Source organism: Taudactylus pleione, unplaced genomic scaffold (genome assembly GCF_031769625.1).
Source record: "Taudactylus pleione unplaced genomic scaffold, aTauple2 ptg000070l, whole genome shotgun sequence".
Taxonomy (NCBI): Eukaryota; Metazoa; Chordata; class Amphibia; order Anura; family Myobatrachidae; genus Taudactylus; species Taudactylus pleione.
The window spans coordinates 11,293,459-11,319,759 of record NW_028284472.1 but is presented as its reverse complement, the minus strand read 5'-3'; the positions used below and the strand labels follow the sequence as shown (position 1 = coordinate 11,319,759).

Sequence of the window (26,301 nt, the reverse complement as noted above, 5' to 3'; positions counted from 1 at the left end):
CTATGACCCTGGGGGAGGGGGGGGGGGGAACCGGAGTACAGTAATGCTGCACCACTACTCTCTATACTGTGTACACTTATTTACATCATTCACATTTCATACTATGACCCTGGAGGAGGGGGAACCGGAGTACTGTAATGCTGCACCACTACTCTCTATACTGTGTACACTTATTTACATCATTCACATTTCATACTATGACCCTGGGGGAGGGGGGGGGGAACCGGAGTACTGTAATGCTGCACCACTACTCTCTATGCTGTGTACACTTATTTACATCATTCACATTTCATACTATGACCCTGGGGGAGGGGGGGGGGAACCGGAGTACTGTAATGCTGCACCACTACTCTCTATACTGTGTACACTTATTTACATCATTCACATTTCATACTATGACCCTGGGGGAACCGGAGTACTGTAATGCTGCACCACTACTCTCTATACTGTGTACACTTATTTACACCATTCACATTTCATACTATGACCATGGGGGAGGGGGGGAACCGGAGTACTGTAATGCTGCACCACTACTCTCTATACTGTATACACTTATTTACATCATTCACATTTCATACTATGACCCTGGGGGAACCGGAGTACTGTAATGCTGCACCACTACTCTCTATACTGTGTACACTTATTTACATCATTCACATCTCATACTATGACCCTGGGGGAGGGGGGGAACCGGAGTACTGTAATGCTGCACCACTACTCTCTATACTGTGTACACTTATTTACATCATTCACATTTCATACTATGACCCTGGGGGAACCGGAGTACTGTAATGCTGCACCACTACTCTCTATACTGTGTACACTTATTTACATCATTCACATCTCATACTATGACCCTGGGGGAGGGGGGGAACCGGAGTACTGTAATGCTGCACCACTACTCTCTATGCTGTGTACACTTATTTACATAATTCACATTTCATACTATGACCCTGGGGGAACCGGAGTACTCTAATGCTGCACCACTACTCTCTATACTTTATACACTATTTACATCATTCACATTTTATACTATGACCCTGGGGGAGGGGGGGGGGGGGGAACCGGAGTACAGTAATGCTGCACCACTACTCTCTATGCTGTGTACACTTATTTACATCATTCACATTTCATACTATGACCCTGGGGGAGGGGGGGGGGGGGGAACCGGAGTACAGTAATGCTGCACCACTACTCTCTATACTGTGTACACTTATTTACATCATTCACATTTCATACTATGACCCTGGAGGAGGGGGAACCGGAGTACTGTAATGCTGCACCACTACTCTCTATACTGTGTACACTTATTTACATCATTCACATTTCATACTATGACCCTGGGGGAGGGGGGGGGGAACCGGAGTACTGTAATGCTGCACCACTACTCTCTATGCTGTGTACACTTATTTACATCATTCACATTTCATACTATGACCCTGGGGGAGGGGGGGGGGAACCGGAGTACTGTAATGCTGCACCACTACTCTCTATACTGTGTACACTTATTTACATCATTCACATTTCATACTATGACCCTGGGGGAACCGGAGTACTGTAATGCTGCACCACTACTCTCTATACTGTGTACACTTATTTACACCATTCACATTTCATACTATGACCCTGGGGGAGGGGGGGAACCGGAGTACTGTAATGCTGCACCACTACTCTCTATACTGTATACACTTATTTACATCATTCACATTTCATACTATGACCCTGGGGGAACCGGAGTACTGTAATGCTGCACCACTACTCTCTATACTGTGTACACTTATTTACATCATTCACATCTCATACTATGACCCTGGGGGAGGGGGGGAACCGGAGTACTGTAATGCTGCACCACTACTCTCTATACTGTGTACACTTATTTACATCATTCACATTTCATACTATGACCCTGGGGGAACCGGAGTACTGTAATGCTGCACCACTACTCTCTATACTGTGTACACTTATTTACATCATTCACATCTCATACTATGACCCTGGGGGAGGGGGGGAACCGGAGTACTGTAATGCTGCACCACTACTCTCTATGCTGTGTACACTTATTTACATAATTCACATTTCATACTATGACCCTGGGGGAACCGGAGTACTGTAATGCTGCACCACTACTCTCTATACTGTGTACACTTATTTACATCATTCACATTTCATACTATGACCCTGGGGAGGAGGGGGGGAACCGGAGTACTGTAATGCTGCACCACTACTCTCTATGCTGTGTACACTTATTTACATCATTCACATTTCATACTATGACCCTGGAGGAGGAGGGGGGGAACCGGAGTACTGTAATGCTGCACCACTACTCTCTATACTGTGTACACTTATTTACATCATTCACATTTCATACTATGACCCTGGAGGAGGGGGAACCGGAGTACTGTAATGCTGCACCACTACTCTCTATACTGTGTACACTTATTTACATCATTCACATTTCATACTATGACCCAGGGGAGGAGGGGGGGAACCGGACTACTGTAATGCTGCACCACTACTCTCTATTCTGTGTACACTTATTTACATCATTCACATTTCATACTATGACCCTGGGGGAGGGGGGGGGGGGAACCGGAGTACTGTAATGCTGCACCACTACTCTCTATACTGTGTACACTTATTTACATCATTCACATTTCATACTATGACCCTGGGGGAGGAGGGGGGGAACCGGAGTACAGTAATGCTGCACCACTACTCTATGTACTGTGTACACTTATTTACATCATTCACATTTCATACTATTACCCTGGGGGAGGAGGGGGGGAACCGGAGTACTGTAATGCTGCACCACTACTCTCTATACTGTGTACACTTATTTACACCATTCACATTTCATACTATGACCCTGGGGGAGGGGGGGGACCGGAGTACTGTAATGCTGCACCACTACTCTCTATACTGTGTACACTTATTTACACCATTCACATTTCATACTATGACCCTGGGGGAGGGGGGGGACCGGAGTACTGTAATGCTGCACCACTACTCTCTATACTGTGTACACTTATTTACATCATTCACATTTCATACTATGACCCTGGAGGAGGGGGAACCGGAGTACTGTAATGCTGAACCACTACTCTCTATACTGTGTACACTTATTTACATCATTCACATTTCATACTATGACCCTGGGGGAGGGGGGGGGGGGAACCGGAGTACTGTAATGCTGCACCACTACTCTCTATACTGTATACACTTATTTACATCATTCACATTTCATACTATGACCCTGGGGGAGGGGGGGAGGAACCGGAGTACTGTAATGCTGCACCACTACTCTCTATACTGTATACACTTATTTACATCATTCACATTTCATACTATGACCCTGGGGGAGGAGGGAGGAACCGGAGTACTGTAATGCTGCACCACTACTCTCTATGCTGTGTACACTTATTTACATCATTCACATTTCATACTATGACCCCGGGGGAGGAGGGGGAACCGGAGTACTGTAATGCTGCACCACTACTCTCTATACTGTATAAACTTATTTACATCATTCACATTTCATACTATGACCCTGGGGAGGAGGGGGGGAACCGGAGTACAGTAATGCTGCACCACTACTCTCTATACTTTATACACTATTTACATCATTCACATTTCATACTATGACCCTGGGAGAAGAGGGGGGGAACCGGAGTACTGTAATGCTGCACCACTACTCTCTATACTGTGTACACTTATTTACATCATTCACATTTCATACTATGACCCTGGGGGAGGGGGGGGGGAACCGGAGTACTGTAATGCTGCACCACTACTCTCTATACTGTGTACACTTATTTACATCATTCACATTTCATACTATGACCCTGGGGGAACCGGAGTACTGTAATGCTGCACCACTACTCTCTATACTGTGTACACTTATTTACACCATTCACATTTCATACTATGACCCTGGGGGAGGGGGGGAACCGGAGTACTGTAATGCTGCACCACTACTCTCTATACTGTATACACTTATTTACATCATTCACATTTCATACTATGACCCTGGGGGAACCGGAGTACTGTAATGCTGCACCACTACTCTCTATACTGTGTACACTTATTTACATCATTCACATCTCATACTATGACCCTGGGGGAGGGGGGGAACCGGAGTACTGTAATGCTGCACCACTACTCTCTATACTGTGTACACTTATTTACATCATTCACATTTCATACTATGACCCTGGGGGAACCGGAGTACTGTAATGCTGCACCACTACTCTCTATACTGTGTACACTTATTTACATCATTCACATCTCATACTATGACCCTGGGGGAGGGGGGGAACCGGAGTACTGTAATGCTGCACCACTACTCTCTATGCTGTGTACACTTATTTACATAATTCACATTTCATACTATGACCCTGGGGGAACCGGAGTACTGTAATGCTGCACCACTACTCTCTATGCTGTATACACTTATTTACATCATTCACATTTCATACTATGACCCCGGGGGAGGGGGGGAGGAACTGGAGTACTGTAATGCTGCACCACTACTCTCTATACTGTGTACACTTATTTACATCATTCACATTTCATACTATGACCCTGGGGAGGGGGTGGGACCGGCGTACTGTAATGCTGCACCACTACTCTCTATACTGTGTACACTTATTTACATCATTCACATTTCATACTATGACCCTGGGAGAGGAGGGGGGGAACCGGAGTACTGTAATGCTGCACCACTACTCTCTATTCTGTGTACACTTATTTACATCATTCACATTTCATACTATGACCCTGGGGGAGGGGGGGGGGGAACCGGAGTACTGTAATGCTGCACCACTACTCTCTATACTGTGTACACTTATTTACATCATTCACATTTCATACTATCACCCTGGGGGAGGAGGGGGGGAACCGGAGTACTGTAATGCTGCACCACTACTCTCTATTCTGTGTACACTTATTTACATCATTCACATTTCATACTATGACCCTGGGGGAGGGGGGGGGGGGGAACCGGAGTACTGTAATGCTGCACCACTACTCTCTATACTGTGTACACTTATTTACATCATTCACATTTCATACTATGACCCTGGGGGAGGAGGGGGGGAACCGGAGTACTGTAATGCTACACCACTACTCTCTATACTTTATACACTATTTGCATCATTCACATTTCATACTATGACCCTGGGAGAGGAGGGGGGGAACCGGAGTACTGTAATGCTGCACCACTACTCTCTATACTGTGTACACTTATTTACATCATTCACATTTCATACTATGACCCTGGGGGAGGAGGGGAACCGGAGTACTGTAATGCTGCACCACTACTCTCTATACTGTATACACTTATTTACATCATTCACATTTCATACTATGACCCTGGGGGAGGACCGGAGTACTCTAATGCTGCACCACTACTCTCTATACTGTATACACTTATTTACATAATTCACATTTCATACTATGACCCTGGGGGAGGAGGGGGAACCGGAGTACTCTAATGCTGCACCACTACTCTCTATACTTTATACACTATTTACATCATTCACATTTTATACTATGACCCTGGGGGAGGGGGGGGGGGGGAACCGGAGTACAGTAATGCTGCACCACTACTCTCTATGCTGTGTACACTTATTTACATCATTCACATTTCATACTATGACCCTGGGGGAGGGGGGGGGGGAACCGGAGTACAGTAATGCTGCACCACTACTCTCTATACTGTGTACACTTATTTACATCATTCACATTTCATACTATGACCCTGGAGGAGGGGGAACCGGAGTACTGTAATGCTGCACCACTACTCTCTATACTGTGTACACTTATTTACATCATTCACATTTCATACTATGACCCTGGGGGAGGGGGGGGGGGAACCGGAGTACTGTAATGCTGCACCACTACTCTCTATGCTGTGTACACTTATTTACATCATTCACATTTCATACTATGACCCTGGGGGAGGGGGGAAGGAACCGGAGTACTGTAATGCTGCACCACTACTCTCTATACTGTGTACACTTATTTACATCATTCACATTTCATACTATGACCCTGGGGGAACCGGAGTACTGTAATGCTGCACCACTACTCTCTATACTGTGTACACTTATTTACACCATTCACATTTCATACTATGACCCTGGGGGAGGGGGGGAACCGGAGTACTGTAATGCTGCACCACTACTCTCTATACTGTATACACTTATTTACATCATTCACATTTCATACTATGACCCTGGGGGAACCGGAGTACTGTAATGCTGCACCACTACTCTCTATACTGTGTACACTTATTTACATCATTCACATCTCATACTATGACCCTGGGGGAGGGGGGGAACCGGAGTACTGTAATGCTGCACCACTACTCTCTATGCTGTGTACACTTATTTACATAATTCACATTTCATACTATGACCCTGGGGGAACCGGAGTACTGTAATGCTGCACCACTACTCTCTATACTGTGTACACTTATTTACATCATTCACATTTCATACTATGACCCTGGGGAGGAGGGGGGGAACCGGAGTACTGTAATGCTGCACCACTACTCTCTATGCTGTGTACACTTATTTACATCATTCACATTTCATACTATGACCCTGGAGGAGGAGGGGGGGAACCGGAGTACTGTAATGCTGCACCACTACTCTCTATACTGTGTACACTTATTTACATCATTCACATTTCATACTATGACCCTGGAGGAGGGGGAACCGGAGTATTGTAATGCTGCACCACTACTCTCTATACTGTGTACACTTATTTACATCATTCACATTTCATACTATGACCCAGGGGAGGAGGGGGGGAACCGGACTACTGTAATGCTGCACCACTACTCTCTATACTGTGTACACTTATTTACATCATTCACATTTCATACTATGACCCTGGGGGAGGAGGGGGGGAACCGGAGTACAGTAATGCTGCACCACTACTCTATGTACTGTGTACACTTATTTACATCATTCACATTTCATACTATTACCCTGGGGGAGGAGGGGGGGAACCGGAGTACTGTAATGCTGCACCACTACTCTCTATACTGTGTACACTTATTTACACCATTCACATTTCATACTATGACCCTGGGGGAGGGGGGGGACCGGAGTACTGTAATGCTGCACCACTACTCTCTATACTGTGTACACTTATTTACATCATTCACATTTCATACTATGACCCTGGGGGAGGAGAGGGGGAACCGGAGTACTCTAATGCTGCACCACTACTCTCTATACTTTATAACAAGAGATATGGTAAGAACTTACCTTTGTTATCTCTGTTTCTACGAAGTCCATAGGGTCCACAGGGTTGACCTTGGGGTATAGGTTGGGAACCAAATCCGGGCACCACGCAGTTAAAGCTTTTAGCTCCCAGGATGCACTGGGTCCACTCTCCCTATAACCCCACCCCCAAGCCAGAGGCACCTCAGTTTGTAAGTAGCCAAAGGCCGGAGGAGGAGAGAAAAAGAGAGAGAAAACTGGAACACTCAATAACCATACTCACCGAAATGGGAGACGGAAAACCGGTGACCAGCCACACAGCCCATATGAAGCCAGGTGCGTCAGGGCGGGCGCCCTGTGGACCCTATGGACTTCGTAGAAACAGAGATAACAAAGGTAAGTTCTTACCATATCTCTTGTTTTCTACTTCAGGGTCCATAGGGGTCCACAGGGTTGACCTTGGGGATGTCCCAAAGCAGTTCAACCAAGGGTGGGGACGCTCCTGTGCTGAGAGGAGAATCCGTCGCCAAAAAGGAAGCATCCTGAGAGGCAAAGGAAACCAATGCCTAGAACCTTAAAAAGGTGTGGACAGAAGACCACGTGGCCACCTAGTAAGGCAAAACAGCCGAGGCGCCACAGCGAGCCGCACACGAGGGTCACATGGCCCGAGAAAAAACAAGCATCAACAACAGGAAGGCCTACCCATGGGTAGGCCCCTGAGGAAGACCTACGAGGCCATCCAAGTCAACATTTGGTTATAGGCCGGCCATCCTTTCCTGTGAAAACCAGAAATCTCAGACCACCAATAAGGAGTCCGATTTCCGTAAGGAACCTGAACGGATCACATAAATCCAAAGAGGCCAGACCACAGTCAATGAGGCCACACCAGCCGAGAGGACTGGGGACAGAATGGCCGTACCATAAGTTCCAGAATAATATGGAACCTGAAAACCACTAAGAAGAAACACAGGGCGAGAGCAACTCCCACCCTGACATGATGCCCTCCAGAAGAGGGAGCCACATGAGAACGCTCCCAATTCAGACACTCTCCTGGTTGATATAAACACCCTGAGAGAAAGAGAGAGCCTAAGCAATAGACCATGTAATGGCTATCACAACCAGCGGTTCCATTGACTGTCCCCGGAGGTAACGAAGAACCACTACTTACTCCCAAGGAGTCCCTAGGGAGGACAAATGGAGGCATAATCAAGAAAACACTCCAAAGGATGAACTGGATACCAGAGTGAAGCAATTCCATATCTTAACCATACTGACAGTGTAGAGATCCGCACTGTCAGGAAGACCAGGCCAAGTGTGAAACCCAAGCCAGCCGGAAGGAATGCCAGAATATCTGGAAATCCTGGACACCGGAGGATTGTATCGACAGGTACAATACCATAAGATTTATGGCTGCCACAGTTTGTGGTAGGTCCCAGCAAAAGCTGATCCATGTGCTCTAATCATTCCAACGATGACAAAGCCAGGGAAGCCGTAAGACCACTGTAAGGACACAGTCAAAGACAAACGACCCAGGTCCAAGGCAAAACCAAGGACCCTGAGACAACAGGTCCGGGCAGTGAAGCATCAGGGATGGAGTATCGATGTAGAGACTCCGAAGATCCAAGTACCCCTGACATCTGGGGCAATCAGGAGCCACCAGCAGGAAAGCATCTCCGTCTCGATTGAAAACACTTCCAAAGACCTCGAGGAAGAAGGGAGACCGGAGAACACAGGTACACAAAGTGGAAGGACCACTTCACCGACAAAGAGTCGCTGAAGTTTGCTTCAGAATCCCCAGAGCTGAACTGTAACACCCTAGTGTGATAAAGTCAGAAGGCCATGAGGGTCACCTCAGGGGGGCCCCCCCTGCTCACCAGGAGATGAAACCTCTCTTGGGGAAGAGACTAGTCCCCGGGATGCACGTCGTGACGGCTGAGGACTCCCGCTTCCCAATGGAGAGCTCCTGAAATGAACGCTGCCGAGATGGTCGGGAGGAGACCCTCGGACTATGTCCGAATATGTGACATACCTGTCATTGCCACCCAACGAACAGTGTTGCTAAAAAGGAAGCCACTGTCCTGACCCTGTCGGACTGAACCTTTTCAGGTTCACCGGGAAACAAGAGTTATGCCAGAGTAAGTTAATTGACAGGGTGGAATCGACAGACGTCCAACTGCACTGAAAAGGATTCGGTCCAGACACTGTCCCTAGCAAAGAAAACCCTGGACGAGATGGCCATAGCCACCCGGACAGGGACCGACTTGCCTCCGGAGAGAGCATCATCGTTTGAACAGTTATCCGACAGAAAAAACTCATTCCATCTGGAGATGAGCCAATTATGGAAAGGCCTGGAATGGAACTGAGCCCATTCCACCATGCATCCCAGAGTGTAAAGACATCTGTCGACTGCGCAGACAACCATGTACTCCTAATGGAAGAGAGGAGATTCCGTCTTACGCCAGAAGAATTCTCAGATTCTGAGAATCCAGCAGGGATCCTAGATGAAGAATACCCAGAGAGGGATGCAGGGAGGACTTTTTCCCCGTTGATTAAACGTCTGCACCCTGAAGAAGCCACAGTCATCCTGACCTGGCCGTAAAGTACCCCGGTGATCCCGCTAAGAGCAGGAGGCCGTCCAGGTACAGGAGCATTGGGATATACTGAACAGAAGAACTGTCAGAAAATCCAAAACGCTGGTAAACCCCTGTGGGGCTGAGGACAGTCCCAACAGGCAGAGCCCGAAAAATTGTAAGTGTTGCTGTGATACAGCAAACCTCAGCCCATGCTGAGGAAAGGTCTCTGTAAGTACCCGTAGGCACGCGTCCTGTATATCCAGTGATACCCTAAAGTCCCCAGGTTCCAAACATCGTATGATGGAGCATAGGGATTTCCTCCTGAGCCCAGGTAGCTTTAGGAACTGGTTCAGGGAATTGAGACAGAGAACAGGCCAAAGAGGACCATTCAGCCACCGCACCAGAAAGAAAACAGAACAACCAGTCCCTCACTGAGATAGTGGGGATGGCCCAATTAGCTCCGCTTACCGCAACAACTGCATAGCTTTCTGGATCTGTAAGGCCCTTGTAAAGAGGCGTACCCTCCTACCCACGTAGCCGCGGCAACTTGACACTAATACCGGGCGAACTGAGAAAATCGGTATCTCCCAGTTGTAGGCCCTGTCCGTCAGACTGAAGAGATATCCGTAGGTTCAGAAGCAGGATCGGCTGGCAGTCCAGGCCTGCTCGGTACTGGATATGTCGGCCCTTGTAGATGCCGACAGTCTACGAAGAAAACAGACCCTTTAGGCTGACCGAGAGGACAAAAAAAGACTTAACAGACTTAGTCTGAGGCCTTGTAGTGTGCATAGCTGAAAGCGGTAAACTTGTCGTTAGTAATACTGCCAATGTTACTACAATCTTGTCAAGGTCAGGACCAAACAATATCAACCCTAAAGATGGTATCTGCACCTCTGCATTCTCAGAGCGCAGCCATAGGGTATTACGGAGGATACAGTCGCAGCCGGAACTCTGAAAGTTTAGGAGACTGGTATCCAATATAGGCATGTCCACCTATGACAACTGCATATATTACATGAGCGACCAAATACATTTGAACCCCCGACGTGTTGGAGGGGAAAAAACGTTACAAATGCATCAACCCAATATGCAATAGTATTAACCAACCATGCTATAGCCATGGTAGGATGGGTAACAACTCCCGAAAGCAAGTATACTGATTTCAGGCAGAGTTACCACCTACGGATCCGAAGAATCCGACCACGCAGGAATGGGAGGCGTAGTAACGTCTGTAATCAGACGAGTAACACGCCCATCCCCCCCAGGAGGGGCTCGTGATGACCCTCAGGGAATTTGGGACAGGAGGCCAAACACTGTTGTAACACCTCCTATCTGGCAACAGCCAGAGTCCCGCTATGCGATCCACCCGCTAGTCAGCAACAGGTAACCCGAAGGCACGCAATACTGAGGGTGTATGATACAGGTGCAGGTCAACATTCACTCTAACCAGAATGGACCTGCTACCAGCCCTAAAGCAGGGATAATAATACCTGAAATAGGCTTCCCCCCGTGTAAGAGGGAAAGAGCCCCGAACAGTACCCAGTTCACGGCAGAGCCAACTGGGAAGTAACCACAGGGCGTCAACCACGCCAATTAGCGTTTCGTAGAAAACGACATCCACCCAGGGTGGCTGTTGTGGTAATCCCTGCAAGGGGAATGACAGACTATTGTGGCACCAGGGGGAATTCATATACTGCAAAAAACCCCTGCAGGGGAGCGGTAGTCTGTGTCACAGGGGAAGAGTGCAAGAAGCTGCGAGATACCCTGAGATGAAAAGGGCAGTATGGTGAAGTAACCCCAAGTGAGGTACAACAATGGGGCCCGCCCGGCGATCCGCAATTGAGAGGATCCCGAGAAAACAAACCGCCCAAGGGGGTCGTGAAAGAGGCCGGCACCAGATGACGCCACATACAGAACCCTTTATGAGTCAAATCCTCCGCACTAACACCTGCAGCACATGACTTGCAGGATAGTAAAAATGGGTGCAGTATAACGCTCTATCTCCTGGTCAGACATATCTGACCCATCTTGGCGGAAATATTAAGCAGCACTATACTGGTCCTGACTGATGCCAAAAATAGCTGCAGGGACCCATTTTCAGCGTATGCAACACACAGTTCCATCTAAAATATGGCAACGTGCAGCACGCAACAGTATGTGACAAACCACACAAATATTAACAAGTATATAAATGTGAGGTCTCAGAACCACCCTAAGTACAGCTGTATTAGGGCAGATAAAGAAAAGGGATAGATATACACTGACAGGTGAGAGAATAAAGTACAGTCAGCACTAGCATAAGTCACATACAATGCAGATATATACATATATACATAAACATGTCATATAATATACTGCACTATTACACTGCATTCAACTGCCCAGATTCAGTGTCTGGGAAGGCTACAGCGCTGTGTACACTGACCTGATGGTGAGGTACGCAGGGGGACTGGACTCACTGCCATCCTGAGAGATTTCTGCTGCACCACAGAGATAAAATGGCCGCTGGAGACCTCAGAGGAAGCGTGGCCCGCGGAGGAAGCAGCTCAGCGACGCCAGACTATGGATACTGAAAGGCGCGCTGAGCTGAGGGGAGGAGCCGCTGTAACAGGGAAGGCTGCCTCCCCTGGCCGGCTATTAACCCCCGGGACGCCGGCTCCCTGCACCGATCGTTAAGTCCCTGGTGGTCTAGTGGACACACGGGGTATGGGGGGCCCGCCGCCACTGCCGGCGCCTCCGGTCTGTCCCCTGAGACCGGAGGCACAGGACTGCATTTGAAATGCGCGGATCACCGCAAGCGGTGATCCGCGACCTTACCTGCTCCCCGTGGATCCGGCAGCAGTCCTGGGCGCCCGCAGAGTCCGGCTAGTACAGACTCTGGGGTCCCGCTGAGATCCCCAGATCTGTACTGGCGTCTCAGCGCCAGCGGGGTGACGGAGCGGCAGCTTAGACGTCCTATGGACAGTCCGACGCTGCCGCTCTGAAGAGTCCAAAGTCCATGAAAAAACTTTGTCCCTAAAAAAATAAAATAAGCTTAGGGGCTGCTAATCAGCTCCCCCTGCGCTAACGGTGACCCGACTCCGGCCGGGCACCAACTTAAACTGAGGTGCCTCTGGCTTGGGGGTGGGGTTATAGGGAGAGTGGACCCAGTGCATCCTGGGAGCTAAAAGCTTTAACTGCGTGGTGCCCGGATTTGGTTCCCAACCTATACCCCAAGGTCAACCCTGTGGACCCCCTATGGACCCCTGAAGTAGAAACACTATTTACATCATTCACATTTCATACTATGACCCTGGGAGAGGAGGGGGGGAACCGGAGTACTGTAACGCTGCACCACTACTCTCTATACTGTGTACACTTATTTACATCATTCACATTTCATACTATGACCCTGGGAGAGGAGGGGGGGAACCGGAGTACTGTAATGCTGCACCACTACTCGTCTATGCTGTGTACACTTATTTACATCATTTACATTTCATACTATGACCCTGGGGAGGAGGGGGGGGAACCGGAGTACTGTAATGCTGCACCACTACTCTCTATGCTGTGTACACTTATTTACATCATTTACATTTCATACTATGACCCTGGGGAGGAGGGGGGGAACCGGAGTACTGTAATGCTGCACCACTACTCTCTATGCTGTGTACACTTATTTACATCATTCACATTTCATACTATGACCCTGGAGGAGGAGGGGGAACCGGAGTACTGTAATGCTGCACCACTACTCTCTATACTGTGTACACTTATTTACATCATTCACATTTCATACTATGACCCTGGGGGAGGAGGGGAACCGAAGTACTGTAATGCTGCACCACTACTCTCTATACTGTATACACTTATTTACATCATTCACATTTCATACTATGACCCTGGGGGAGGACCGAAGTACTCTAATGCTGCACCACTACTCTCTATACTGTATACACTTATTTACATCATTCACATTTCATACTATGACCCTGGGGGAGGAGGGGGAACCGGAGTACTGTAATGCTGCACCACTACTCTCTATGCTGTGTACACTTATTTACATCATTCACATTTCATACTATGACCCTGGGGGAGGGGGACCGGAGTACTGTAATGCTGCACCACTACTCTCTATACTGTGTACACTTATTTACATCATTCACATTTCATATTATGACCCTGGGGGAGGAGAGGGGGAACCGGAGTACAGTAATGCTGCACCACTACTCTCTATACTGTGTACACTTATTTACATCATTCACATTTCATACTATGACCCTGGGGGAGGGGGGGAGGAACCGGAGTACTGTAATGCTGCACCACTACTCTCTATACTGTATACACTTATTTACATCATTCACATTTCATACTATGACCCTGGGGGAGGAGGGAGGAACCGGAGTACTGTAATGCTGCACCACTATTCTCTATGCTGTGTACACTTATTTACATCATTCACATTTCATACTATGACCATGGGGAGGAGGGGGGGAACCGGAGTACAGTAATGCTGCACCACTACTCTCTATACTTTATACACTATTTACATCATTCACATTTCCTGCTATGACCCTGGGAGAGGAGGGGGGGAACCGGAGTACTGTAATGCTGCACCACTACTCTCTATACTGTGTACACTTATTTACATCATTCACATTTCATACTATGACCCTGGGGGAGGGGGGGAGGAACCGGAGTACTGTAATGCTGCACCACTACTCTCTATGCTGTGTACACTTATTTACATCATTCACATTTCATACTATGACCCTGGGGGAGGAGGGGGAACCGGAGTACTGTAATGCTGCACCACTACTCTCTATAGTGTGTACACTTATTTACATCATTCACATTTCATACTATGACCCTGGGGGAGGAGGGGAACCGGAGTACTGTAATGCTGCACCACTACTCTCTATGCTGTGTACACTTATTTACATCATTCACATTTCATACTATGACCCCGGGGGAGGGGGGGAGGAACCGGAGTACTGTTATGCTGCACCACTACTCTCTATACTGTATACACTTATTTACATCATTCACATTTCATACTATGACCCTGGGGGAGGGGGGGGGGGACCGGAGTACTGTAATGCTGCACCACTACTCTCTATACTGTGTACACTTATTTACATCATTCACATTTCATACTATGACCCTGGGAGAGGAGGGGGGGAACCGGAGTACTGTAATGCTGCACCACTACTCTCTATGCTGTGTACACTTATTTACATCATTCACATTTCATACTATGACCCTGGAGGAGGGGGAACCGGAGTACTGTAATGCTGCACCACTACTCTCTATACTGTGTACACTTATTTACATCATTCACATTTCACACTATGACCCTGGGGGAGGGGGAGGGGGGGGGACCGGAGTACTGTAATGCTGCACCACTACTCTCTATACTGTGTACACTTATTTACATCATTCACATTTCATACTATGACCCCGGGGGAGGGGGGGAGGAACTGGAGTACTGTAATGCTGCACCACTACTCTCTATACTGTGTACACTTATTTACATCATTCAAATTTCATACTATGACCCTGGGGGAGGGGGTGGGACCGGCGTACTGTAATGCTGCACCACTACTCTCTATACTGTGTACACTTATTTACATCATTCACATTTCATACTATGACCCTGGGAGAGGAGGGGGGGAACCGGAGTACTGTAATGCTGCACCACTACTCTCTATACTGTGTACACTTATTTACATCATTCACATTTCATACTATGACCCTGGGGGAGGAGGGGGAACCGGAGTACTGTAATGCTGCACCACTACTCTCTATTCTGTGTACACTTATTTACATCATTCACATTTCATACTATCACCCTGGGGGAGGAGGGGGGGAACCGGAGTACTGTAATGCTGCACCACTACTCTCTATTCTGTGTACACTTATTTACATCATTCACATTTCATACTATGACCCTGGGGGAGGGGGGGGGGGGGAACCGGAGTACTGTAATGCTGCACCACTACTCTCTATACTGTGTACACTTATTTACATCATTCACATTTCATACTATGACCCTGGGGGAGGAGGGGGGGAACCGGAGTACTGTAATGCTACACCACTACTCTCTATACTTTATACACTATTTACATCATTCACATTTCATACTATGACCCTGGGAGAGGAGGGGGGGAACCGGAGTACTGTAATGCTGCACCACTACTCTCTATACTGTGTACACTTATTTACATCATTCACATTTCATACTATGACCCTGGGGGAGGAGGGGAACCGGAGTACTGTAATGCTGCACCACTACTCTCTATGCTGTGTACACTTATTTACATCATTTACATTTCATACTATGACCCTGGGGAGGAGGGGGGGAACCGGAGTACTGTAATGCTGCACCACTACTCTCTATGCTGTGTACACTTATTTACATCATTCACATTTCATACTATGACCCTGGGGGAGGGGGGGAACCGGAGTACTGTAATGCTGCACCACTACTCTCTATGCTGTGTACACTTATTTACATCATTCACATTTCATACTATGACCCTGGAGGAGGGGGAACCGGAGTACTGTAATGCTGCACCACTACTCTCTATACTGTGTACACTTATTTACATCATTCATATTTCATACTATGACCCTGGGGGAGGGGGGGGGGGGGAACCGGAGTACTGTAATGCTGCACCACTACTCTCTATACTGTGTACACTTATTTACATCATTCACATTTCATACTATGACCCTGGGGGAGGAGGGGGGGAACCGGAGTACTGTAATGCTACACCACTACTCTCTATACTGTGTACACTTATTTACATCATTCACATTTCATACTATGACCCTGGGGGAAGGGGGGGGGGGAACCGGAGTACTGTAATGCTGCACCACTACTCTCTATGCTGTGTACACTTATTTACATCATTCACATTTCATACTATGACCCTGGGGGAGGGGGGGGGGGGAACCGGAGTACAGTAATGCTGCACCACTACTCTCTATACTGTGTACACTTATTTACACCATTCACATTTCATACTATGACCCTGGGGGAGGGGGGGGACCGGAGTACTGTAATGCTGCACCACTACTCTCTATACTGTGTACACTTATTTACATCATTCACATTTCATACTATGACCCTGGGGGAGGAGAGGGGGAACCGGAGTACTCTAATGCTGCACCACTACTCTCTATACTGTATACACTTATTTACATCATTCACATTTCATACTATGACCCTGGGGGAGGACCGGAGTACTCTAATGCTGCACCACTACTCTCTATACTGTATACACTTATTTACATCATTCACATTTCATACTATGACCCTGGGGGAGGAGGGGGAACCGGAGTACTGTAATGCTGCACCACTACTCTCTATGCTGTGTACACTTATTTACATCATTCACATTTCATACTATGACCCTGGGGGAGGAGGGGGAACCGGGGTACTGTAATGCTGCACCACTACTCTCTATGCTGTGTACACTTATTTACATCATTCACATTTCATACTATGACCCTGGGGGAGGAGGGGGAACCGGAGTACTGTAATGCTGCACCACTACTCTCTATACTGTATACACTTATTTACATCATTCACATTTCATACTATGACCCTGGGGGAGGGGGGGGGGACCGGAGTACTGTAATGCTGCACCACTACTCTCTATACTGTGTACACTTATTTACATCATTCACATTTCATACTATGACCCTGGGGGAGGGGGGGAGGAACCGGAGTACTGTAATGCTGCACCACTACTCTCTATACTGTATACACTTATTTACATCATTCACATTTCATACTATGACCCTGGGGGAGGAGGGAGGAACCGGAGTACTGTAATGCTGCACCACTACTCTCTATGCTGTGTACACTTATTTACATCATTCACATTTCATACTATGACCCTGGGGGAGGGGGGGAGGAACCGGAGTACTCTAATGCTGCACCACTACTCTCTATGCTGTGTACACTTATTTACATCATTCACATTTCATACTATGACCCTGGGGGAGGAGGGGGAACCGGAGTACTGTAATGCTGCACCACTACTCTCTATACTGTATAAACTTATTTACATCATTCACATTTCATACTATGACCCTGGGGAGGAGGGGGGGAACCGGAGTACAGTAATGCTGCACCACTACTCTCTATACTGTGTACACTTATTTACATCATTCACATTTCATACTATGACCCTGGGGGAGGAGGGGGAACCGGAGTACTGTAATGCTGCACCACTACTCTCTATGCTGTGTACACTTATTTACATCATTCACATTTCATACTATGACCCTGGGGGAGGAGGGGGAACCGGAGTACTGTAATGCTGCACCACTACTCTCTATACTGTGTACACTTATTTACATCATTCACATTTCATACTATGACCCTGGGGGAGGAGGGGAACCGGAGTACTGTAATGCTGCACCACTACTCTCTATACTGTATACACTTATTTACATCATTCACATTTCATACTATGACCCTGGGGGAGGGGGACCGGAGTACTCTAATGCTGCACCACTACTCTCTATGCTGTGTACACTTATTTACATCATTCACATTTCATACTATGACCCCGGGGGAGGGGGGGAGGAACCGGAGTACTGTAATGCTGCACCACTACTCTCTATACTGTATACACTTATTTACATCATTCACATTTCATACTATGACCCTGGGGGAGGGGGGGGGGGACCGGAGTACTGTAGTGCTGCACCACTACTCTCTATACTGTGTACACTTATTTACATCATTCACATTTCATACTATGACCCTGGGAGAGGAGGGGGGGAACCGGAGTACTGTAATGCTGCACCACTACTCTCTATGCTGTGTACACTTATTTACATCATTCACATTTCATACTATGACCCTGGGGGAGGAGGGGGAACCGGAGTACTGTAATGCTGCACCACTACTCTCTATTCTGTGTACACTTATTTACATCATTCACATTTCATACTATGACCCTTGGGGAGGGGGGGGGGGGAACCGGAGTACAGTAATGCGGCACCACTACTCTCTATGCTGTATACACTTATTTACATCATTCACATTTCATACTATGACCCTGGGGGAGGAGGGGAACCGGAGTACTGTAATGCTGCACCACTACTCTCTATGCTGTGTACACTTATTTACATCATTCACATTTCATACTATGACCCTGGGGGAGGAGGGGGAACCGGAGTACTGTAATGCTGCACCACTACTCTCTATACTGTATACACTTATTTACATCATTCACATTTCATACTATGACCCTGGGGGAGGGGGGGGGGGGACCGGAGTACTGTAATGCTGCACCACTACTCTCTATACTGTGTACACTTATTTACATCATTCACATTTCATACTATGACCCTGGGGGAGGGGGGGAGGAACCGGAGTACTGTAATGCTGCACCACTACTCTCTATACTGTATACACTTATTTACATCATTCACATTTCATACTATGACCCTGGGGGAGGAGGGAGGAACCGGAGTACTGTAATGCTGCACCACTACTCTCTATGCTGTGTACACTTATTTACATCATTCACATTTCATACTATGACCCTGGGGGAGGAGGGGGAACCGGAGTACTGTAATGCTGCACCACTACTCTCTATACTGTATAAACTTATTTACATCATTCACATTTCATACTATGACCCTGGGGAGGAGGGGGGGAACCGGAGTACAGTAATGCTGCACCACTACTCTCTATACTGTGTACACTTATTTACATCATTCACATTTCATACTATGACCCTGGGGGAGGAGGGGGAACCGGAGTACTGTAATGCTGCACCACTACTCTCTATACTGTGTACACTTATTTACATCATTCACATTTCATACTATGACCCTGGGGGAGGAGGGGGAACCGGAGTACTGTAATGCTGCCCCACTACTCTCTATACTGTGTACACTTATTTACATCATTCACATTTCATACTATGACCCTGGGGGAGGAGAGGGGGAACCGGAGTACTCTAATGCTGCACCACTACTCTCTATACTTTATACACTATTTACATCATTCACATTTCATACTATGACCCTGGGAGAGGAGGGGGGGAACCGGAGTACTGTAATGCTGCACCACTACTCTCTATACTGTGTACACTTATTTACATCATTCACATTTCATACTATGACCCTGGGGGAGGAGGGGGAACCGGAGTACTGTAATGCTGCACCACTACTCTCTATACTGTGTACACTTATTTACATCATTCACATTTCACACTATGACCCTGGGGGAGGGGGAGGGGGGGGACCGGAGTACTGTAATGCTGTACCACTACTCTCTATGCTGTATACACTTATTTACATCATTCACATTTCATACTATGACCCCGGGGGAGGGGGGGGAGGAACCGGAGTACTGTAATGCTGCACCACTACTCTCTATACTGTGTACACTTATTTACATCATTCACATTTCATACTATGACCCTGGGGGAGGGGGTGGGACCGGCGTACTGTAATGCTGCACCACTACTCTCTATACTGTGTACACTTATTTACATCATTCACATTTCATACTATGACCCTGGGAGAGGAGGGGGGGAACCGGAGTACTGTAATGCTGCACCACTACTCTCTATACTGTGTACACTTATTTACATCATTCACATTTCATACTATGACCCTGGGGGAGGAGGGGAACCGGAGTACTGTAATGCTGCACCACTACTCTCTATACTGTGTACACTTATTTACATCATTCACATTTCATAGTATGACCCTGGGGGAGGGGGAGGGGGGGGGACCGGAGTACTGTAATGCTGCACCACTACTCTCTATGCTGTATACACTTATTTACATCATTCACATTTCATACTATGACCCTGGGAGAGGAGGGGAGGAACCGGAGTACTGTAATGCTGCCGCACTACTCTCTATACTGTGTACACTTATTTACATCATTCACATTTCATACTATGACCCTGGGGGGGGGGGACCGGAGTACAGTAATGCTGCACCACTACTCTCTATGCTGTGTACACTTATTTACATCATTCACATTTCATACTATGACCCTGGGGGAGGAGGGGGAACCGGAGTACTGTAATGCTGCCCCACTACTCTCTATACTGTGTACACTTATTTACATCATTCACATTTCATACTATGACCCTGGGGGAGGAGAGGGGGAACCGGAGTACTCTAATGCTGCACCACTACTCTCTATACTTTATACACTATTTACATCATTCACATTTCATACTATGACCCTGGGAGAGGAGGGGGGGAACCGGAGTACTGTAATGCTGCACCACTACTCTCTATACTGTGTACACTTATTTACATCATTCACATTTCATACTATGACCCTGGGGGAGGAGGGGGAACCGGAGTACTGTAATGCTGCACCACTACTCTCTATACTGTGTACACTTATTTACATCATTCACATTTCACACTATGACCCTGGGGGAGGGGGAGGGGGGGGACCGGAGTACTGTAATGCTGTACCACTACTCTCTATGCTGTATACACTTATTTACATCATTCACATTTCATACTATGACCCCGGGGGAGGGGGGGAGGAACCGGAGTACTGTAATGCTGCACCACTACTCTCTATACTGTGTACACTTATTTACATCATTCACATTTCATACTATGACCCTGGGGGAGGGGGTGGGACCGGCGTACTGTAATGCTGCACCACTACTCTCTATACTGTGTACACTTATTTACATCATTCACATTTCATACTATGACCCTGGGAGAGGAGGGGGGGAACCGGAGTACTGTAATGCTGCACCACTACTCTCTATACTGTGTACACTTATTTACATCATTCACATTTCATACTATGACCCTGGGGGAGGAGGGGAACCGGAGTACTGTAATGCTGCACCACTACTCTCTATGCTGTGTACACTTATTTACATCATTCACATTTCATACTATGACCCTGGGGGAGGGGGAACCGGAGTACTGTAATGCTGCACCACTACTCTCTATACTGTGTACACTTATTTACATGTGTCACATTTCATACTAAAAACAAATTGCTGGTATGATACATTCTATCATGGACGACTGTAATACTTCCACAAGGACATCATTGCCCACCAAACATATGGTTACGTTTTAACAAGCAGGCGAGGGCATCATTTCTCACCAAATACAGGGTCACTGATGGGAGTTCTTACATATATTCTTGTTGCGTGTAATTTTTTTTTTTTACCCCACCTGTTTGCGAGACTCCACGTCAGAGGCATCTTCAACAAAAGTGTCTTCGTGGTCTCGCTCCTCTAATTCTCGCTCCGCATTTTCTGGCAGGACGATCTCAAAGTCGTTTTTCGGAGTCGGCAGCGCCATTAATCCAAGGCGCAGCTGTTCCCGGGACTCTCTTTCCTGGTTGTGAAACATTTGTGTAACTTTAGAGATCAAGGCAACCATTGTACAAGTTATTACAGAGAGTATGCAATATATAGGTCTACTACTATATATAGACAACTGTAGATAACGGGATGCAGTCAGGATACCGGCAGGCGCTATCCCGCCCATAAATATCCCGACACGGACATCCTGACATGGGACTAAACATAGGCGTCGAAATCCCGATGCCTATAATTAGCCCCACTACGGAATCCCGACACTCAGAATGAAGGTAAGCCAGGTGTCTAGAGTCTAGCCGTGGGGACGAGGGTTAGGCACCCCCCCGGGAGGGTTAGGGTAGGGTAAGGGGGGGGGGGGGGGGGGGTTAGGCACCACTAGGGGGCGGGTTAGGGTTAGGCTACTTGCCTCCTGCTGTCAGGATTTCGAACCGCCGGGCTGCTGCTGTCGGTATTTGATCCAGCGGCTAAATTGCCGCCAGTATTACATACCGATTCTGTAGAGAACCTCATATTGTCTTCCATTGTGGGTGCGAACTCACATGAAAGATGCTAAGACCTACAGATGTATTACACGTAGATAGAGGATGTGGAGGTCCGTCGCACTGCACTGCTGAGAACTTTGGACCTGCAAAGCTTCTATACCCACCCCTGAGCCAAATAAGCACCATTGGAGCTATAGAATAACTAGAAAGTGACTAACTATGAATGGTGTCATCTAGTAAGACTTAACTCTCAACAATGCAGAAACAAATAGCAGAAAGCCCATAAAATAGCAGCACAGGGCTTTCAATCTTCTCACCAATTGCTTTATGTAGGCTGGGTCATTGTAATCTACGGATCCGTCCTCTGGGTTGATGTTTAGCTTGTCTCGCAGTGGGGTCCTGCCTGGTGTGGCTGCGATAACTGGCTTAGGAGTCATGCCACCGTGAGGTGTTAATCCTTCCGAGCTCTGAGAGGGTGTTCTAGTGACCGTAAGGAGGGAAAGAACAAAAAATAGTCACAATCTTAGTAAAACACAATACAGAGTACAGATAAAGAGTTTAGCAAACAATCCTTTCACAAATTACTAAAAAGGGGAGAATGACATAAGGGGGCATATTCTATGGTCATCTGCCAGTTTCCTGACACACTACGCAATAATGAAGCACGATTACAAAACAAGTCACTTAAGCTGGACACTTATATGACAATCTCACTGAGCAATGATTGTCAGGTTAGACCCAGGTTCTACAGAGAATAAACCACCTGTTGGGAACTTCATAAGTCACCACAATCTTGCTAGGTTAGGTTATAAATAATTCTTTAGAATCATGTGAAGACATAAAACCTTTCAGAGATAGTCGTCTGACCAATCATACCATGCACCAATGCTTGGAGCTTTGCAATGGATAGACAATTGTGTCAGCAATAGATTTAGTAGAAATAAAGCATTCATTGTAACTTGGAAAACATGCTGTTGCGTCCAGGAGGATCTCTAACCTATGCCAAATATTCGTACCTTTGTAACTAAAGTCCTCTCTTATTTATATACACACTGCAGTATATTGTTGTATTTTGGGTAAAAGAAGAAACAGGCATGTTTAAGGATCTAAAGCAGTGGTCAGGGAACAGGGGTAAATTACCCCAAATGGGGTAAAAATGAAATTCCTGGGGGTAATGGACGGACAGCCGGGCATGCATATTAATCATTGCATGTCCGTCTGTCCGTCCATTACCCCCAGGAATGGAGGTCACTGGCGCCGGGTGCGGCGGCAGTGTCCTCCAGCCCAGCGCCGCAGGGAGGCTCTAAGCCGGACACCCGCAGAGAAGCGTTAGCCGGAGGCTGGAGTTCTCTTCTGAACTCCAGCTTCCGGCTCTCCCCATGCGCACTGACGTTTCTCCCATAGTTCCGAGGAGCAGACGGGCGGACAGGATGGCAGCGAATGCTGGAGCGGGGATTAAGGTAAGTGTTTTTTTATTTGTACAAGCGGCACTATATGGGGGCACTGCTACAGGGGCCCTAATATGGGGGCACTGCTACAGGGGCCCTAATATGGGGGCACTGCTACGGGAGCACATCTACGGAGGCACTCCTATATGATTTTCTTCCCTTCAAATCAAGGGGGTAACATCGGCGTATCTAAATATATTTTGGGGTAAAAGGTAAAAAAGTTCCCCAACCCCTGATCTAAAGGTTTGTGTCCATGTGAAAACTACCATCACCGTACCGTTACACAAGGTCATAAGTAGTATGTAAAGGCTTTGAGACCTCAAGGAAGCACAATTACACACTATAAAAGCACATGCCCATAGTAACTTCTATACCTGAATGGGGTGGAGAGGACAGTGTTTGGTGTCTGCACCACTTGTCTCTGTGGAGTCACCCCAGAGAAGTCACTCTCATGCAAGGGAGTGTTGAGTCCGCCTTTCAAAGGGGTATCCACATTTGTAAGTGCCATCAAGTTCTGAGCTTCCTGAAAAATACACAAAACCCAAATTATAAAGACTTCACAGAGGATGGATCAATAGATTAATGACCTAGGCTACATTAAATAAATGCTAATAGTGCAAGAAGTAGAGGCGATGGTTCTCTGCCATCGATGTACGAGTGGATGGGACAGCGATAAGCCCCAGGTGCAGGATAATCCCCGCCCCTGTTTTTGACTGGCCTGCCGTTCCCCACCTCAGCGGTGGCCATCGAGGGGTGCAAACCATGGATGATTCACCATAGATGGTTTTTGTGCCATCGATGGTAACCAATGGACCCATCGATGCGCTCCCATCAGATGGCCATCCCTAGAGCACAGTACCTGAAGACCATGGTCCTGCCAGACCACCCTCAGAGATGTGCCCCATAAACGCTACTAACCTCTGTAGGGGGAAGACTCTTAATGGAGGGACTGGTCGCACAGGAGAACTAATAAACGCACTGTTGTGACCATAGGTGTGAGAGTTTCACAACCTAATCATGATCTCTAGTAACATGGTCTGCACATAGGCTTCCTTCATCTCCTAAAGGTGAGGGCCTCTTATCACAGGATCATCCGGACAGGGTAGAATAATAATTCCCTGATGCGATGACAAGCCTCAAAAGGAGGTCTATCAACTTTGTGAACATCCTTGGTAGGGATATCAATCTGAACAGGAGGCCCCCCAAGCTGAAATTTATTCTTCCAGATGACAAAATTTGAGATGGACCTGCACTATGAGGCCACTTCAGTGTGGATCATAATTACACCTAAGCAAAATAAGATTAGTAAGATCATTGCCGCCTAACAGCCGGGAGAGCGTTTATAAGGTAACTACTGGTAACACTTAAATATGAGGTCGGTCCACAGATTTAAAAGGGGTGACAGGGGAGAGAACAGACATTGGGAGCAGGACACAAAGCTATGGCACTGTTTCTCCCCTGCAGTACTTTGGATATTAGAGGGAACCTGACAAAACAAAACTAGATGGAAAATAAAAACACAAAAACGCTGATATAACCTTTGCCAGCCACTGTCCAGAGAAAGGGGTTATTTGGGGATTAGAGGGGTATTATAATTTTATCAGAGCACTACGACTACAGCTTAATTCTGGTCAGCCAGTGACTCTTTAGCTGAAGTAGAAAATAAAACAGGGTACACATTTAACATACAATATGATGGTTCAGTGACATTGGGTTACCTGCAGTATGCGGTCTTGGGCTGCTGGAGTTTTAGGTGTCCTCAGAGAGATACTGTTATTAGCAACATTGTATTCAGACAGTAACGTACTGGATGCGGAATTGGTGATGCCAGATTCCTCCGCCGTCTGCCGGGCAATCTCGCTGGCTTGTCCAATCTTCACCACCTCCTCCAGTTCTGCATCAGAAATCTAAACAGAACAAACAGGGAAGATAAATGACGGGTGAGCAGTACAGCCGACCTATCACCCAGCCGAAGGGTTAGGGGCAGTGTTAGATCCCAATATTGAATTTAGATTTTTCTCAGATAGCTATAATGCATGTTATATGCTGTGTGGAAAAATGCATATTTCAGGCCATAAGCCAGGTCAAACCGTTTGCATAAAGCAGGTTCAGCAGCAGCTGTGCTCCAGACGGTGAGACTTTCACAAGTCCTTAGGTCGATACAGGAGGAAAATAAAAAGTTACGGTTTAGTCAATAAAAGACAACAGGAGGATTGCTGGAGCCTCGTACA

At 47.1% G+C, this 26,301-nt stretch overlaps 1 protein-coding gene across 1 annotated transcript in view; it reads right to left on the bottom strand.

The window, feature by feature from the left end:
• The window catches only part of CDC5L (cell division cycle 5 like), an 88,516-nt gene that overhangs the window by 42,578 nt on the left and 19,637 nt on the right, over nucleotides 1-26,301 (bottom strand). Inside the window, exons 8-11 of the mRNA XM_088467255.1 lie at nucleotides 25,789-25,977; nucleotides 24,445-24,593; nucleotides 22,940-23,102; nucleotides 21,992-22,156 (exon numbers count right to left, since the gene is read on the bottom strand). Of these exons, the coding sequence (XP_088323381.1) occupies nucleotides 21,992-22,156; nucleotides 22,940-23,102; nucleotides 24,445-24,593; nucleotides 25,789-25,977 (666 nt within the window). The remainder of the gene's footprint in view (nucleotides 1-21,991; nucleotides 22,157-22,939; nucleotides 23,103-24,444; nucleotides 24,594-25,788; nucleotides 25,978-26,301) is intronic.